The sequence below is a fragment of the Leucoraja erinacea genome, chromosome 28 (genome assembly GCF_028641065.1).
Source record: "Leucoraja erinacea ecotype New England chromosome 28, Leri_hhj_1, whole genome shotgun sequence".
Classification (NCBI taxonomy): Eukaryota; Metazoa; Chordata; class Chondrichthyes; order Rajiformes; family Rajidae; genus Leucoraja; species Leucoraja erinaceus.
Genome location: NC_073404.1, coordinates 16291635 through 16311657, shown reverse-complemented (window position 1 = coordinate 16311657; position 20023 = coordinate 16291635). Strand labels below are relative to the sequence as shown.

Sequence of the window (20023 nt, the reverse complement as noted above, 5' to 3'; positions counted from 1 at the left end):
TATTTCTTTCCGTTAAGGAACATTAGTGAACATGCATAGTCTCTATTTTTACTGATAACTATATTAAGATGCATATTAATCGTAAACGATCTAACCGTGATGACACCTTACCTGGTTAGTGCAAGTACAACAAACACAAAGAAAGTAATTCTCTTCAAACTTGAAATTGGTGAGGTCTTTGTCAACCTGCTTTTAGTTTTATTCATGATAGCCCTCAACATTTTTATTTTAGCATCTTTGCTCGGTTTAATCAAGTTATATGTTAAATGACCGTTATTACTTAATGTAGCTAATCCCAATAATTTAATGAACAATGTCTAAGGTGTAAGTGATTTAGGTATTTGGTATAATCTGAAAACTGATTTGCTGGACAATTATAATGTTGTTTATGCAACAAGTACTTCAGTCAGTGGAAGTGAAAAGATAAAGGACATGTTCAGGCATTCATGTCTATAATTAGTAAAAGCCGAACTGGTCAATTAAAACTCATTGATCAAGGTAAGTAATGCATCCAGTGTCATGTCAACTTCATTTTTCTGGTACAGATTTGAAATTAATGCTAAACTGAATGTAAAAGCTGAAGGTGATATTATAAATCTTATATGTGGCATTATTTATTATCAATTTCTCAAAATACATCCCCAGCTAATGCTAATATTCCAACTTCCTCTCAGAATCCCTTTAATTTGTCTTCTCCAAATCAATGAACATTATTAACCTTTATCCAAATTTGCAGATCAGTAAATTTGTTTTACCTTAAATCAATTTCAGATAATTATTATTTGATTTCCTCTTAAAACAAGTGATTTGAAACAGTATTTCATGTGCTGACCAGTACAGAGAACGTGTTAAAAAAAATCATTGTTTTAACATGCACTTTAATGAACAAAACCTCTCTATTCTGCCCAAGTGCCATGCAATAAAACAAAAGCAATGATGTACATTCATTTATAAAGAGAAGCAATAACAGTTTCACTTTTTATTTTAAATGGACATCGTAGCAACTTTTTGTATAGAGTTTAGTTTTGTATGAATAATGGTGTTAAATTGAAATCGGAAGAAACTAAAACTGTGATGGCCCGAAAGGTATTGATACAATGGAGACACGGGAGACTACAGATGCTAGGAACTGGAGCAAAAACTTCTGGGGGAACTCAGTGGGTCAAGCAGCATCTGTGGAAGCAAGCTGACGGTTGACTTTATGGAAACCCTACATTAGGACTGAAATTATAGAGAGCACATAGCCAATGTGAAACAGTGAAAGGGAGGAATGAAACAGGGGCTGGTATGTGATAAATGGAGCCGGTGAAGTAGTGATTGATGGGCAGATGGAGGTGGAAGATGTAGTTTAGAGATGGTGGGTGGGTGATGGGTGGAAACAGTTAAAGGAAAAAACATTATGTGCAGGGGTGAGCGGGTGGGGGGTGGGGGGGGAAGGTAGCACAAAGGCTGGAAAGTGATCAATGGAATATGGGAGAGATGGTGGGCAGATTGTACCAGGTGGGAAAGGGAATAGGAAAGGAAGGCTAAGGAGGAAGAAACTAAAGTGGATAGAAGTGTGGGTGATGGTCAGATGGAACCAGGTAGCGGACGGTAACCAATCCAGGTAATGGGTGTTAGAAGAGGTGAACAAACGAGATAGAACCTAAGAGGACTGGAAGGAGTGGGAAAGGAACACTGCAATTAAGAATAGCCTAAAACTGGAAAATCCAATGTTGATACCACTGGGTTGTTGGCTACTCAAGTGGAATAGGAAGAGTTGTTCTCAAAATTTGTGTTTCGCCTCACCATGGTAGTGGAGAAGGCCAAGGGCAGACACGCAGGGCAGGAATGGGAAGGTGAGTTAAATGACATGCAACTTAAAGATCAAGATAGCTGTTGCCCCACAAAACAGTTGCCTAGTCTCTCACCGATGTCGAGGAGGCTGCATTGAGAGCACTATATGCAATGTTAAATACCTTAGTGAGCTATGTAAAGTGGAATGCATACTTTAAGATTGACAGGTCTTAAGTTTCTTACAAGGGGAGAGTCAGTTGTGTCCAGAGAATTAAACCAATGGAATGATATTACTGTATATGTTTCAGTTTGCTTTCTTATATACCCGTGTCGCATGGGGGCAATTGCCACAATTACCATAGTGACATTAGATGCAGATTTCTCCTGGGGATTATAATGGCTACAAAGAATGTTTGTATTTCATGCATCGCAAAATCTACAAAACCTTTAACACCCATTGAATGTTTTCATTGTACCACCCAGGTGATAGCCAGCTTTGTATCAGCAAAGCGAAACCAGTCCTAAAAGGGCTGAGCCACTTGGATTTAAAACACATCACTCACAATAATCAATAACCGTTGGCTTACCTGTGTTGCATAAAAGGAATAAAATGGATAGATACATTTCAGACAAAATTCTATTTCATGGAAAAGCAGCAGTAATGATTCTTAATTGTTTGCTTCAATGTCATCCCGTGCAGATTCCCAATTTTATCCTTTCTCTTTTGTAGATTTTTACCTCCAACTATTCCTGTTGATCAAGTGGATTTGCTTCCATCTTTTTCAGGCCCTGATTAATGATCAGTCTGCTTTGGAACCAGGTAGATTTCAGAATAGGACATGCCAAAAATTCCAGCGAGATAACAAAAAACAGGTAATTTTGGAACAAAAGTTGGATACCATACCTGGTATGTAGAACCATTAATAATGAAATGTTGTGGCACTTTTTGTTATCTCTGCAGCAAAGCTCAAATGGGAACACAAAATCCACATAAAGTGGTTCAAATTCCATGCTGACACACCCTTAAACCACAAGAACTGGAATGATTATGAGTGGAAACTGATTTCTTGTACCCATGGACGAATATGCCATAGTTGTTACCAATTTCATAAGGAAATGTGTGGAGGAGTGTGTTCCCACCAAGACTGAGTGTTTTCTTGAATTCTCTGGAATGCCAGATGCCTTGAATGAATTAGGAAATCCATCATATACTGAGGACCTGATAGGCGTTCAAATCTGGCTTTGCCGGTTCATATCAGAAAGGTTAAGAGACATTTTTGCTTTGAACTGGAGGATTAGACAGACATTTGGCAGCTGTGGCAGGGCCACATGTCATCACTTCCTGCAAGGGTAAACCGAGTGGTAGCCCAAACGGTAGCAAGGCATCACTGCTCATTGAACGAGCTCAATGCTTACTAGACTCACTTTGATAAATCGAGAACATCGATGCACATTCTTATGCCACCAGAGCCCTTGATAGCAGTGTAATCACAGTCATCAAGGCCGACAATAGAGGATTATTCATGAATATGAACCCTGAAAAAGCAACCGACCCTGATGGTATTCCTGGTTGCGTTCATAAAGGATCCGTGGGCCAACTAGCTGGAGTGTTTGTGGATATCTTCAACCCCTCATTCCTAAGTATTGAGGGTCACATATATGCTTTAAAAGGACATCAATAAAACTGGTGCGCAAGAAGAGTAGGGTGGGATGCCTCAATGATTGCTGTCCAGTGGCACAAATGTACGTAGTGATGAAGTGCTTTGAGAGATTGGTTATGACATATATTAATTCCTACCTTATTAATGACATGGAACCATTACAATTCATCTACCACCACAATAGATCAATGGGGGATGCTATCTCACTGGCTTGCCAGTCTATAACTGGACCACTTTGACAATAAGAGCACTTACTTTGTCAACGTGGATGTTGTTCGTCAACTATAGCTTGGCATTCAACACCATCATCTCATCCAAACATTATCAAACTCTGAAAACTGTGTCTCTGCTTATCCCTATATAATTGGATCCTTGACATCCTCACTGGCAGACCACCATCACTATAAATTGGCAACAGCGCCTCTTTCTCCACAACAATCAGCACATAAACCCTTCAAGCCTGTGTGCTCAGTCCCCTGCTCTACTCTCTCTATATCCATGACTGGGTAACCAGACACAGCTCCAATGCCACCTTCGAATTCTCCGACAAAATCACCATTGGTGGACAATCGGCCTGAAGTGGTCTGAAGAAGTGTCTCGTCCCGAAAAGTCGCCTATAGATGCTACCTCACCCGCTGAGTTTCTCCAACATTTTTGTCTGCCTTCGATTTTCCAGCATCTGCAGTTTCTTCTTAAACATTGGTGGACAATTAATGGGTAATGATGAATCAGAGTATAGAAGTAGGATTGAAAACGTGATTGAATGGTACCAGAACAATAATTTTGCTCACAACATCAAGAAGACTAAAGAGCTGATTGTTGCCTTCAGCGGGGGGAAAGCCAAGGATCCGTGAACTGGTCTTCATTGATGGGATGGCAGTGGAGAGAGTCAAGTCAAGTTCCTGTGCATGCATATGTCTGAATATCTTTCCTGTGCCCGACACATTGATGCAATCACAAAGAAAGCTCATCAATGCCTCTACTCCCTCGGTTGATTAGTGAATGTATTCTCCACTGAGCTTCTACAGGTGTACCATAGAGAGCATAGAGACTGATTGCATCATGTACTGGTTCAGTATATTGAACACCCAGGAATGAAGGAGGTTAAAAGAGTAGTGCCAAGTCCATCAGAGATACTGACCTCCCAAGTATAGAAACTTGCTGCCTCAAAAAGATAGCCCATATCATCAAAGATCTACACCAGCCTGGCCACATGCTCATTTCACTCCTACCATTTGGAAGAAGGTACAGCAGCCTGAAAATCATGACCACCAGATTCAAGAATACCTTCTACACAACAACCATCAGGCTACTCGACACTAACCTTAGCAACTATGAACCTTCATGGACTCTCTTTGTTTGCACTAAGGACTGCAGTTTCTATTTCGCCTAGTATTATGGCTATTAATTCATTAAAAATTATATTATATATTAACTGTGTGTTTTATGTTTATGGGCCTGTTACGCTGCTACACGCAAGAATTTTACTGTTACGTTGTTCGTACAAATGACAATTGCGTACTCTTGACTCTTGTCTTGACTAACTCTTTTATATGTCTAAGTCACACAAAAGTTTGTAACTGGTAGAGTATGGTATGTTGTGATCATTTTTCACATTCCCACTTCCAGCTATTACACTGACCTCATTGGAAATGGCTTTGCTGACCACTTCGATAAGCGCAGAGACAGATGATAGGCACAGACTCTTCCTTCAAGTCACAATCAATACTAAACAGTGCACTGTGATTGGTGTACAGATAGGCATTAACAATGACTAGAAGGGGAAGTTCATCCAATTAGTTGCTTGGAAGCCTGACAGCCGCACTGTTACTCTCACACTTTATGGCTGTAAACCCTGGATTTACAAAAAGGGTCACTGATCAGATTATAATCAATTATATTTTCTAGCATCAATGCTTTCCTACTTCATCATGAGTTAATTAGGGGGCATCGTTTCATTTAATTCTAACAGTATCAGTGGTGTTTAGATCTTGAAGGATATCAGAAGACCAGCAGATAGCATGGACTGAGCTTCGTGGGGATTCACATGTGCTGTGGGGTCCATACCTGCTATCAGAGATGTATACTAAATCTTGTTTAAAAAATCTTATAACTGTCACTGGACTGTCATTGGGACAAATTTCCTGTGAAAATGGAGAGGTATTTCAATGCAGATGAATAGAGCTTATTGGGAATTCATGAGGACAACTTTGCCTGTGCACACAGCAGCATGAAATCAGTGTCGATAATTTAAGTTCTGTGGTAATGAACTGAAGAAAAAAAAAAGGTCAAAAGGACCGACAAAAAAAACAGCTGGAGTAACTCAGCAGGTCAGGCAGCATCTCTGGAAACATAGATGGGTGAAGTTTCGAATCGAGAACTTCAGTCTGATGAAGGGTCTCGACCCGAAACGTCACCCATTCCTTCTCTCCAGAGATGCTGCCTATCCCATTGAGGTACTCCAACATTTTGTGTCTACCTTCAATTTAAACCAGCATCTGCAGTTCTTTCCTCCACATCTAACCAAAGAATGTTAGTTAAAAGAATTTATAAATTAAATGAACAAAAATAGCATTGAATTGCACTTTTCACCTTTGTTTTCTGGACTTGTTAAAATATAGTAGATCAACCTGCATACTAATTATATCTTTACATCGCAGATCAAGGGGCATGATTGCTTTGCTGCTACCCATCATGAAAGAGAGAAATATAAAATTACAAACAAAATATACCAAACTGAATTTCAAGGCTTCTAATTAGACCAAACTGAAGTAGGTAGGGACATGCACATATACACTGTAAATGGATAGATTGTAATCATGTATTGTTTTTCTATTGACTGGTTAGCACACAACAAAAGCTTTTCACTGTACAACGGTACATGTAACAATAAACTAAACTGAACAGAACAATCAGTAAAGGGGAAGATGTTGAAACACAAGAGGAAGTTGGCATCCATGGTCTGGAAATTTCTCAAGGAGAAATCAAGTAACAAAGGAGGAGAAATTAATCTTTAGTGATCCAGTCTAAACATATACAAAACTAACTGCTGCCTGCTGGATTCACATTCACAAAACCAAATATGCAACTAGCAATCAATGTTCTGCTTTATATCTAGCGCTAGCGACCAAAATCAATTGTTTTTTCATCATCCATGAGTCAAATGATAAAGGACTCCTGCACAATCCCTGTTCAGCTGATGTTTCACAGAAAGCAGGCAGAATATTTGTTATCAACAGTAAAAGACAGCTTCAAGTCGACGGTATCAATAATTTTAAGAGGGATGCAGGCATTTAACTGGAGAACTAACTAAGGAACATGGCTATTGCATGGTGTGTTTTGTTTATGAATTCAGCCTCTGAGATAGATGAAGATGTTGTTTAATGTTCCCAGGGTGTGATGCACCAGTTACAGTTGTTTGTATATTACAGTTTTTTCGATTATCGATAATTCGCTGTATTTTTTGCTAATAGTTTCTGGCTAGTGGAGAAAAATTGTAAATGCCCTATGACATCCATGAATTAGATGTTGCACGTAGAAGTGAATTTACCACCAGCCTTGTCCCAGTCCTATGATTATGCCAGTTCTGTGGACATGGTTCGCTTGAACTTCTTGCTATGGATGTGGAGAAATGGATCGCAAATCGAAGATTCTAATATTATGAGGCACAGGATGTAGGAAGGAATGCCCAGGAATGTTCTAGTATGCTGGAAGATCAGCTCCTATAAATATCACCACTTCGGTTGTTTGTGTGCGTTATGGCATAACTTTATCTTAACTAATTAAATAATTGCTAGACAGCAGAGTTATCTCTCAGATTGAAGATTAAATACAGGAAAGCAATCGAGCTACAAGAATAAAATGGATAGAGCTTCTGGGTGAAGAGAGCTAGGGCTGGTGAACATGGTGCAGCAAGTCTGAAATGCATGTGCAGTAGTGGCACCTGGAGTGACACACGGATGGCACCTTGAATAAGTAAATATCATCATGTTTTGCCAAATAAGGTGGTATCTGTTGTATACCCAGTAAGAAAACGCAGGCAGCTGCGTTTGAGAATGCTGCAACTGGAAATTGGTGCAGTGTATCTCTTCATCATTTGTTTCCACCAGCTGTATCAGTATATTCAAAGTGGTGGCAGCATGAGGAAACACAATAAAAATAATCATATCTCCCTAAAAGTTTTACCCAAGGAGGCTTCCTTTAATCGCTAACATGTGGCTTCAGATTGTTTCTCTTGTATTTCGTTTCAAGATACAGGGAAAATGGAACACACCAATGGAATACATATTAGTTTGGCTAATCCCTGCTCCCTTTGAGCCAAAATGAAGCTGACAGTAATCACAAAATCTGCAGGGGTCTGATCATATTTCCAGACTGTTGAGCCTCTCAAACAGCACACTTGAATCTATGGCTTGCACATTACAATTCATTACAATGGGGATGGGTTGCAAAAACTAATTAAGATTTCATGAAACTTAAATTTTAATTGTCATAACATCCTGCTTTGGACCAAAGGTCTATCAGTCCCATCCCAATGTTTAACCTATATAGGTTTTTTTCCTTTGAAGTATTTGACTTTCTTAAATTTACTTTTGCATCTGTTTCCAACCATTTTTCAAACAGGTATTCTGATCAAGAAATCTTAATGCAGACACTTTTTTTGTCTCATGTTCTCTTGCCATTGTTAATCAATTTATACATTTGTCATGCGAGCCTCCTGTCAGTAGAAATGATTTCTCCTTTACCAAGCCATTCATAATCTTGACTACTTCTTTTTGCACTTCTAGCCAACCTTTCCCGCTCAAAAGGAAATATCAGTTTAACTTATTTCTTTGAACTACTGAGGTCTCTCATCACTACTTGAAAATATTAATACTACCATGCAATCAAATTTTGTGAAAGGCTAGTCGGTTCTGACTGTTCTCCCTTACCAATTGGATATAAATTTTCACTAAAGCCTTTAACGGAATGATCGTTAGTTCAATAGACAAATTTCTGGATACAATTAATATATGGAGGAAGGACATTCCAAGATTAATAAGGTACTCTCCACTAAATTGTTCATAGGATTTGGAATTTTCTATCACAAATGAAGCTTATTGCTAATGAACTGCACATGCTGTTCAGATGGTAATGAGAAATAGAAAACAATGATGGGAATGGAGAGCACACACAAGATTCTGATTGGAAACTGGCTTCAAAACTCCCAGAAGAGAGAGAGGAAAAGAGAGGGGGCTGGATAGGAGAAAAAGAGAGAGAAAAGAGGAAAACCAGAGAAAAGAAGGAAAAGACTACATACATCCTGTGATCTGTTTGGTGGATGTCTGTGTCTTGGACTGTGTCTGTCACTCCACGAAGGACCCTTGTGTCCATTCTCTCTGGGAGTCACTGATCTGTTGCGTCGGCCTTGCAGAGGAGATTGACTGGGTTCGTTTGTGTCATTCTTGGGCTGCCTGGAAATAGCACTGCGTTTGCTTTTGGAATGTGATGTTCTACGCTCTGAAGATGGGCTGTGGGAACTGGAAAACAAATAAAAGCAAGTGGCTGATTAAGTGTAACCAATAAGTTCTTTGCTGAGTTCCAACATTGGTCAGTGGGTGAACTTTGATTAGTTTTTAGTCAATGAAGAATAGAAAGCTTGTAATATACTGTTGCACACAGTGCATTTGCGAATACAATTCAAGTACATTGATGACCATGCTCCAGCCTCAATCACTCCACACAGCTTGCTTCATTGTAGTACCACCTAATCAAAAGGCTATTAAACTTCACCCTTAACCTGTCATGCCACTGTTAAATTTAAAAAAGTTAATGTGGCACAATCTGGCACTTGCACATTAGGTATTTGTTGATAGTTTATTTTCTCCTATGCTTGATGAACTTAAGCCCAAATAATATTGTGATCAAATAATTAACTAAATGCAGATAAATCATCCATGGCATTGCTGTTTTATCAACAATACTTGGGGAAGTATTGCAGCAAGAAAGCATTAACTTATAGAAAATGGGTATTATAAGCAAGGCATCTTAATGTTGTGAATTTTGCCAGTAACTTCACATAAAGATCCATGTTTTGGAATTTGATATTTAAATTGTGATATTAAATATTTTTGTGTCTTTACCAATTAAACATTTTTTTTAAATTACAATGTCAGGAATAATCAAAAACAATCAATGGCCTTGGTGGCTTTTAAGCTTTGAGTGAATGGTATAGATGGCAATAGTGAAGCCAAGCAGCATTGTGCCCCAGATGCGCCTTCTATTAAGGGCATTACCAAAAGTTCAGAGGGATTTTTTAAATGGAGGTGGTTCCAGATATTACTGGAATGAGTTGCTGCAGCTTAGGACCTAACTGACCTAACTGTTTGGCTCCAGGACCTTGGTGCTGGTGTGATTGCCTTTCAAATTGCCTTCAGATCAATAGGCTTACAGGCAGCAGGTTGACAAGTGGAATCCAGGCCTGTGTATCAGTAAATAGACACAAAATGCTGGAGTAACTCAGCGGGACAGGCAGTATCTCTGGAGTAAAGGAATGGGTGACGTTTTGGGTCGAGACCCTTCTACAGAAGATCATCTTCTCCAGTATTGTTGACAGGTTTTAAGACCTGCATGTTAATAGAAAGGATACATGGACGCAATGCAAACCTGACGTGAAAGCTTGGGGAAAACATTTAATTTAGATCGCTGTTGAAAGTATAGGCTGGCAGCTGTACTTTATCTTTATGTTCTATGCCAATTTAGAATCGTTGGTCTAGAGATGAGTACACCTGTTAAAACTGCCCTTGCTACACATGATGAAATAAATGGTCAGATAGGATCAAATGGAAAGCAAAATGACCTGGGTGCCGACATAGCCTACACACATTTTAGATAGATACATTTTGTCCTTTTTCACACTCTGTTGTTATTTATTTATGAAATCATGGTAATATATTAATAGGCCTATTAAAAAAAATAATAAATGTGTGTTAATCAGTTTTAACTATTATGTTAAGGAACAAAGCAATGATTTCTGAAGAAGGGTTTTGGCCCGAAACGTTGCCTATTTCATTCGTTCCATAGATGCTGCTGCACCTGCTGAGTTTCCTTTTTTGTGTACCTTCGATTCTCCAGCATCTGCAGTTCCTTCTTAAACATAAAGCAATAATAATGTCTCTCTCCCTCCTCCTTCTTTTCTTGATTCCTCACACTTTCTATCTTTTGTCTGTATCTTTCTTACTCTTCTTCCCAATTTTAATCATTCTCAGACCGCATTTACCCATTGCAGCAATCTGCTCTCTAGGTGGGCTGTAATATAAAGTGCCAAATCACTAAACTTCCAGTGTTTCATAAAACAGAACTGGGTGTTACATATTATTTATTCTGTTGCAAGTTTTAGACGTTTAACAGATGGGAGTTACAAATTAAGAATACTGTAGTAATTTAATCTCATTTTGACTAGGATCATGAAATCGGCAGTATGGAACCTTTGAAAGCACTGCTGACTATCTAATTCTATTAACTGCTGGGTGCTGCATTGAACAGATGGCCTTTGTGATAAAACTTGTAACGTACTGCAGAACACGAGTAATATCTAACCAAAATTAGAAAAGATCCCATTCTAATTATGAATGGGGATAGGTAATGATGGTAAAGTTAACATCGGGGAATTAGGTTTACAGACTGGAAGTCAGAATTTGTATAATAACATAACACCTAGTCTGTTGATATTCAGCTGAATCTGTGGCATGTAATACTGACCTGCTTAGAGATTTGGAGGAGCTGCGTATGGACGATGCAGACACACTGCGGGAGCTGCAACAGCTTCGTGCTTTGTGCGCTTTCCGTGGTGGTGACTCACTGGGTGACCTGTTGAGGAAAAGAGGCTTGCATGAGAAATGTACCACACTGAGCAATGTCATTCCTGAGGATGTTATCAGCAGCGGATATTTCAGTATAATATAGAATAAGTACAGAGTATCATTAGCAGACAATCAGAAAACAGCCCTTCAAGCAGAATCTACCTTTCAATCAGACCACGACTGATTATTTAATGTATCACAGCATTTCATTATTATTTATAATGTGTAAAAACAAATTCTATTAATTACACAAAAAAAAACATTATTAATGTTATGAGTACAGAATGCAAGAATTTAGGCCACATTTCCTTAAGTTAGGAAGATTAAAGCATAAATATTTCCTCTGGTTGAACAATTTAGAACAAATACACGACTTTATGAATCAGGCGAGATGTCAGGAGGTATTTCACAATAAGAATATTACAAATGGAAATTTCTCCTCAAAAAGCTGCTGCTAATTCATAAATCTTACAATTTTTCTATTCAAAGGTACTCAAAACCTATCTGATCACTTGTTCATAAACCTCTTTTGTGATTTAGTATTACATTTGTTTTATAAGACATCTGCAAAATGCTTTGAGATGTTTCACAACATTGAAGGGCCTGTCCCACTTATGTGTCCTTGGCAAGCAAATTACGTGACCTCGTGGTCGCGTTGAGGCGTACGGGCATTGTATGGCCGTGCGGGGCCGGTCCCACTGAGAACCATGGAGGGGTATGTAGTTGTGCGCGACATCGTGCGGGGCTCCGAAATGTTTGTAGCGAACGAAATCTTCGCGCGCCAACGGCCTGTGGCGTAACTGACGGCCAATGTGGGACAGGCCCAAGACCCTGGCGCGACGCAACGTCTCACCTTCAACAGCAGCAGAAGCAGGCAAATGATCGCCGAGCTCGGCCTGGGGCTCACGGCCGTTGCGGTCCGGATCTGCCCCCACTTCTACTCCCAGAGCGGGGCCAAGAAAATTGAAGATGGACACAAAATTGTGGCGTAACTCAGCGGGACCGACAGCATCTCTGGAGAGAAGGAATGGATGACGTTTCAGGTCGAGACCCTTCTTTCAGACTGAAGAAGTCTCGACACGAAACGTCACCCATTGCTTCTCTCCAGAGATGCTGCCGGTCCCGCTGAGTTACTCCGGCAATTTGTGGCCGTCTTCAAATTACGTCACGCTCTCCAGACGGCTGTGCGGGCGAATGAAGTTGCGCGCAACCTTCGTGGGACCGTCGCGCCTCAATGCGACCATGAGGTCATGTAATTAGCGTGCCAAGGACACGTAAGTGGGACGGGGGCTTAACGGTATTAAAGCAAATAGTAGTTGTCTAATCATTACGCTTATGAACACTGAACTCCATCTGCCAGTTGCCTCAACCATACATTTAGGATTATTGTGCATTGACTATTTATATTATTGTGCATTGGGTTGGTCTTATCTACAAATCTGAACACTTAGAAGTGTGTCTTTCTTTATGATGATTAAAAAACAGCTGATAATCCGTATGAAACTGCATGAGGAACCTGAATTCACAATAACATCTCCGCTGTAGCCATCTCTCATTCATTGTTCCAAAGAAAGGACTTTCCACAGATCCTGCCTGAGCTGCTGGGTGCTTCCAGCTTTTTATTCCCACTCACACAATTTCTGTTAAATGGTACAATGTAAAAGTCAGATGGATTCCCATAGATCCTTCAAGATAAAAGAAATATAGGTGACCTAACATTTCTGAATTTCTGCATGTCTGCCCTAATTCTCACCATTGGCAAATTACTATCTCTTGCTTCTGGTATGCTTTACAGCTGCCACATTTTTTGCTTAATCTTCCTTTTAATTGTCTAAAATGGAACAGATATATCGGAAAACAACTTACTGGTTGTTACCCCACTGCATCAAATATCAATGGAGACCAAGATCCAAAGCAGTTACAACCAACAAGGTATTGCACGTTCCACATGGGGGGTCTGCTATCAGGGTCACTGACCTTTCATCTTATGAAGGTACAAAGGAACTGAAGCTACTTTGTGTATACTCTAATGCTCAATAAGTTGGGCCTGTGTCCTTCATTAATTCTATCCTTTGCATTTTCCTACTTTTCAAAATTAACCAAAATGTAATAATCTCTTTCTTGAACATACATGACCGAGCTCATGGTCATGAGCCTTTGGGGTAGAGAATTCCAAAAAATATCAAATCATTTGAGGTGAACAATTCCTCCTAATCGAAGTCCTAAATATCAGATTTTAATGAATGATTATTGGCCTGAAACACTTGCACTATTTTCTCTTAACGTATAAACTCTCAATGAATATGATTATGGTACATCAAGGTGTTCTTGAGTTGCTGATTCAAGGATAAGTGTTGGCTATACTACAGAGAATGTGATTGTGGAACTAAAGGTAGCCCTTGTAAATTGGCCATGGATCTGGAACATTATCAACTCCAACCTGATTTCATACATTATTAATTCAACTGGAGGCACAAGCTACATTTTGCAGTTGGTGGGAGCAATAAACAAAATGTCAATTAGAACATAAATGCCTAATCTCTTGGGATTCATTTTAATTAATCACTGATTTGGAGAAATATTATTATACTGCAATGGATTAATAAAAAAATATGTAGTGAGTCAGGAAGGCAGTCGAATGTTTGTGCACAAAACTGTGACTAACCTGAAAAAGGTTGATCATACAAATATACAGATCAGAATTTATTTTTGTAGTTTTTAAATTATACGTTAATATGTGAATAATTTAGTGGATTGGACAAGACTACTATTTACCAGTACAGAATAAATGCGTTCATTCCGTTCACTGCACTGTTATGCTGCAATATTTTTAGGTTTGCTACATTATTGTGGCTGTTGTGAAATCTGTCTCACACATTAACTAGTAAAATGGGATTATTAAAGTAATAAATACTGCAGTAATTATTCCAAGTTTATTCATTAGTGTGCTTAACGCCCTACAAGTTTTTAAGTGATGTCAAACGGGTGAAAAACTTTTTAAACCTAGGGAAAGAGTAGGCCATTCAACACCTTGAACATGTTTCATTATTCAATTAGATTGCAGTTGATTGGCACCTTCATTTATTTCCCATGGTTTCATATTACTTAATGCCTTGCTAACATAAATCTCCAGTCTTATCAAATTTTAATTGATCTATCCTCAACAGTGTCATGAAGGACAGAGTTCCAGATTTTCATTACCATTTAGACAAAGAAGTGCTGTCTAAAATTACCCATTCTATACGAGAAAGGCATAGTTCTAATTTCACCCACGGATGTAACCTCTCCTACCAGAGGAAATGCTTTCTCGACGTCTAATGAAAATATTTGATCATCTTTTAAACAACTCGATTATATACGCTCTTAATTAATTTCATATGAGAAATACAAGCCGAGCCTAGGAAATCTGTTACCATAATTTTCAAGGATTAGGACTGATGCTATTTGAATGTATAAACACTACATGTCCTTCAAGGCTAATATATCCTTACTGAAAATCAGTGTTCAGAACTAAATGTAGTAGTACTCTAGATAGTATTTGTAGATAGAATTTGTATGCCTCTTCTTTCTGACACACCCACTCTATAACAGGCCTACTCATTTGTCCTTTCCTCCTGTCCTTTATTTATCTAAAAAGCTACTGATCTCCAACGTGTCACAGTTTTGACAAAATACTTGATTTTAATAGGCATTGAACAAGTTTACCAGATTGCTGATTGGATTAGAGGGGATTAGTTATAGCGGAGGCTGGACACCCTTGGAATGTTTTCTCTGGAACATCAGAGGTTGAGGGATATCTGATAGAGGAATAAAAATTCCGAGAGGCATTGATAGGGTAGACTGTCAGAACAAAAGACTAGAAGACTTAGCTTTAAGGTAAGTCAGAGGGGGAAATGTAAAGGTGTGGCAGTTAAAAGATGTTTAGACAGGCACACAGAAAGGCAACAAATGGAGAGATGTGGATCATGTATAGGGAGAGATTAGTTTAAATTGAGATCATATTTGGCACATACATTGTGGGCCAAAGGGCCTGTTCCAGGGCAGTACTGATCTGCGTTCTGTGTGTGCAGGCCTTCAACCTGAAATATTATCTCTGATCTCTTGATCACCGATGCAATTTGACCTGCTGAGTATTTACCATTTTTTTCTGTTATTTTATGGTGGATACGTACCCAACCCTAATGTAAAGCAACACTGCAAATAATTTACAAACTAAATGGGAACGCCATGTACTTTTCCTGTGCAACTTAAACTATAAACATGCGGCACATTTTAAATCGACATAAATTGAACTATAGCAAAAAATCACCGCAAAATGGAAAAGTTAACAAACAAAGTGTAATATAAAAGAAAACAGAATGATGGAAGATCTCAGAATGCAGTAATGAGTCAAGCAGCTCCTGCAGAGGCAAAACATGGAATTTTACATTTAGGGTCGGGACTGCATCAAGATTGAGAGGGAATAAAAAAGTTTCCAGGAAATAACAGCGCAAAGTGAGGTGGGACAGAGGGGCGATCAAAGTGAGGTGGGTGATAGGTGCAACCATTGGTTCATGGGAGGGGATGAGGTGGGGCGAGGTGAGAAGAAACCTAGAAGGACAGGTGAGTGTGTGTGGAAGGAGAACACTGGGGTGCTGGTGTGTGGTGTAGGTTTGGAAATTAGAACAATTATTTTTCATTCCATTGCATTGTAAACTACCAGGCAGAATATGAGTGGTGTTCCCCAAAGTTACAGCTTTTGGTGGCATGGCAAGCCAACATTTCCACTCCCACACTGAACTGTCTGCCCTTGGACTTCTCCATTGCTAAGGTCAGGCCAACATCCTCATTGGCCGCTATCCCATCTGCCCTCGCACTCCTATTTATTGGAAATCTTTCCGATCCCCTCTCAATCCTGATGCAGGATCTCAACCCAAAACATTGACCCACTGAGACCATCTGCCATTCTAATTCATGTTCTAGATTCCAGCATCTGCAGTGTCTTTTGTCTTTAAACAAGAAAGCATTGAGCCCTATGCTTTATGCTGGTGTCCAATTAGGCTATCTCTTATTTGGTTTTGGTTACGTAAATCATTTTGGTTACGCAAATAATTTGAATCCAACATGAAAGAGAAAAAGTAGCATTTTCAACAGGCAAATAAGCAGGTGGAACCTATTCTAGGTAACAAATACATTGTGATGGTGGGCAATAACATTCGCAATTCCTTTGTGTACTTGCGTCCAATTTGTCAGGAATGAAATTTATTCAGTTGGTCAATTTTAGGTAACCATTTGAGATATTTGATTGGAATAGGTTCTTGAATTTTTATTATTATGCATTTATTCAACATTTTAAATTAGGCATTAGAACTATAGAAATGAAAAGAAAAAGAAAAAAGTTAAAAAGACAAATGTGGGAAACTGAGCTCCACAGGGCTGTGTAATTAGATTATTTGGCATTATCATGAACTCTGCGCCAAACCCTTATAAGATTATATGAATAAGAATCACCATGGACCAACATCTAGTATTCAGGCCATCTATGTGAGCAAGAAGTAGCTTATATCAAAGGCTGAATCCTGAGCCGCTAGGATAATCATTAATAATTTAAACATACCGCCTTCTTTGTTTGCTTCTGTCTTTGCGTTTGGTTTTAGGGCTTGTAGACCTACGGAGAAAATTAATAAATAAAAATCAGGGAAGTAAAATTATATAAGCCAATATGTGTGTAGACTTCCTTAGGAGTACTTTAGATTGCAGACTTCCTTCAGAGCAGATTTCAACAGTATGTGTGGTTAAAATACCCCCCCCAAGAGAATAATACTGCTACTCATTATAATAAAATGTGGCAAAATTTGATGAACAATATACTTTACCACAATTTCCTTGCAACACCTGCATGAAGTACTTCCAGGTCAAAGGGGAGTTGCTTCCATTCATGAGATGCAGCATTAAATTTCATGAATGGAACAATTCTATTAGACAACAATTTTAATTGGATTCATGACCACCCATTATGATGGACATTTACCATTTAAATTGCGACATAATTCACGCAATTAAGATATTCAAGAAGGTATAATCTTTATTTATTCTTTCTTGATATTTACGGTAAGTAGTTATTGGACTAAAGCCTGGGTGCAGAAAATGTTGGGGCAGGAACAATCGGGGTTTGCTGAAGACAGTACCAACATGTTTTTGTATAAAACTATTTCTGAACTTCTGAAACATATGATTTTAATTTACTGGGTATGTCACCTAATGTCGGAGTCCCCTAATACTTTGGAAATCAAATCAATTCCTACAGAAGAGGTCATAGAGGAAACGGACAATCGTTTAGGATAGCTGAATATAAATAAACCAAGTCACAACATGATTTTAAAAGGTAAATTATGTTTGGCAAATCTACTTGAATTCTTTGAGGACATAACAGGGAGAGTTGATGGAGGGGAACATGCAGCTTTAGTGTAAATTCACAAAGGCCATTTGACAAGATGCCACATAAAGGCTTGTGCATAAATTAAAGGCCCATAGAACCAGAGAATATGTGTTAGAAAGGACTGTAAACTGGCTGTCTCATAGAAAACAGAGATAGGCACAAAATGCTGGGGTAACTCAGCGAGACTAGGCAGCATCTCTGGAGAGAAGGAATGAGTGACGTTTCAAGTCAAGACCCTTCTTCAGTCTGGCAGGTAGTGGCTAGTGGGGTGCGGCAAGGCTCGGTGCTGGGACACCAGTTATTTTGCAAGATATAATAACGATTTAGTCGATGGAATTAAATGGAAAAAGATGGAACAGCTCCAAGTTTACGAATGACACAAAGCTGTGTGAGCTGCAAGGAGACTGCTATGAGGCTGCAGGGTGACTTGGATAGGATGAGTGAGTGGGCAGATGCATGGCAGATGAAAATAATGTGGATAAATGTGAGGTAAATGGGTATGCTTGTACATCAGTCACTGAATGCAAGCATGCAGGTACAGCAAGCAGTGAAGAAAGCTAATGGCATGTTGGCCCTTATTGCGAGAGGATTTGAGTTTAGGAGCAAGGAGGTCCTACTGCAGTTGGACAGGGCCCTGGTGAGACTGCACATGAAGTATTGTGTGCAATTTGGGTCTCCTAATTTGAGGCAGGACATTATTGCTATTGAGGGAGTGCAGCATATTTTCACCAAGTTAATTCCTGCGATGGCAGGACTGACATAGGATGAAATGATAGGTCAACTGGGCTTGTATTCACTAGAATTTAGAAGGATGAGAGGCAATCTTATAGAAACATATAACATTCTTAAAGGATTGGATAGGCTGGATGCAGGAAACAAATTCCCAATGTAGGGGGAGTTCAGAACCAGGGGTCACAGTTTAAGAAGAAGGGGTAGGCCATTTAGGACTAAGATGAGGAAAATATTTTCACCCCGAGAGTTGTGAATCTGTGGAATTTACTGCCACAAAGACAATGGAGGCCAATTCATTGGATGCTTTCAAGAGATATTTAGATTTAGCTCTCAGGGCTAATTTAATCAAGGGATATGGGGAAAAATCAGCAACTGATTTTAGATGATCAGCCATGATCATATTGAATGGCAGTGCTACCTCAAAGGGTCGAATGGCCTACTCCTGCACCTATTTTTCTCTGTTTCTATGTTTCTATTTTGTGGCTATCTTTCATTTAAACTAGCATCTTCAGTTCTTTCCTACTCATAGAAAACAGAGTTCAAATAAATATGTACTTTTTCACCGGAAGGAGGTAACTAGTGGAAAACCTCAGGGAGCAGTTCTTGGCCGCAATTGTTCATGATTTATATTAATGATCTGAAGGGAGATGTTGTAAGCAAATTTCCAAATTTGTTGATGGTCCAAAAAATAGATGGAAGGCCGTATTATGATACTGCAACAGGATACAAGTATATCGAGTGAATGGGCAACATACTGGCAGATGTAGTTTAATGTGTGGAAGCTGTATACATTGGTAAGAGGCAGGTTATTATCTAAATGGAGAGAGACTGGAAATGATTGAAGTTCAGAGAGACATAGGTGTAATAGTAAGATAACTCAAAAATGAGTTAGGATCTCAATGGAGGGACTACAAATGAGAAGGCAAACAACATTTTGTCTCTCAAGGGATTGGAGTTTAAAAAAGGTAAGTTTTGTTGCCACTTTATAGGATGATGATGAGGCCTCCTCGACTACTGCATACAGTTTTAGTCCACTGAACTAAAACTGAACAAATATTAACTCTAGAGACATTACAAAGGATATTCACTGGCTGATTCCAGGAATGAGAGGTTGTCCTATTCATTTAGACTAAATATTTTTTGACATATTTCTTGAAGTTTAAATTCCTCTTTGGGAATAACACAACAGCCATAAATAACATTGTTCAAATTATTTGATAATCATGCATTGCATAACATAGAGGTAATTATTTTTATTTGCCACTGTCCACAGCCAATAAAGGTTTTTCTCAAGCATACCATCCTGAAATGTTTCACCTTAGCAAGCTTGCAAAGGAGGTACCACAGGATATGGAACTCCATGTACTTGTCACACCCAATCAGTACCCCGTTCCTGGCTTCTCCCCATATCCCCTGACTCCGCTGTTTTTAAGAGCCCTATCTATCTCTCTCTTGAAAGCATCCATTTATTTATTCCCTGATGGAAATTTCCCTCGTCTCAGGCTGAAAGGAATTCTCTCTATGTTTGTATTTTACATGTCTACAACAGCTTTTACACATGTTTAAGCTTCTTGTTAGATCTCAAGTTCAACTTT

General features: G+C 39.0%; 1 protein-coding gene across 5 annotated transcripts in view; it reads right to left on the bottom strand.

The window, feature by feature from the left end:
• LOC129710693 (serine/arginine repetitive matrix protein 3-like) overlaps nt 1-20023 on the bottom strand; it is a 140400-nt gene that overhangs the window by 21622 nt on the left and 98755 nt on the right. For all 5 annotated transcript variants that reach the window (XM_055657863.1, XM_055657865.1, XM_055657862.1 and 2 more), the window contains 3 exons: nt 16875-16925; nt 11178-11285; nt 8737-8956 (listed from right to left, as the gene is read on the bottom strand). In XM_055657863.1, coding sequence (XP_055513838.1) covers nt 8737-8956; nt 11178-11285; nt 16875-16925 — 379 coding nt within the window. The remainder of the gene's footprint in view (nt 1-8736; nt 8957-11177; nt 11286-16874; nt 16926-20023) is intronic.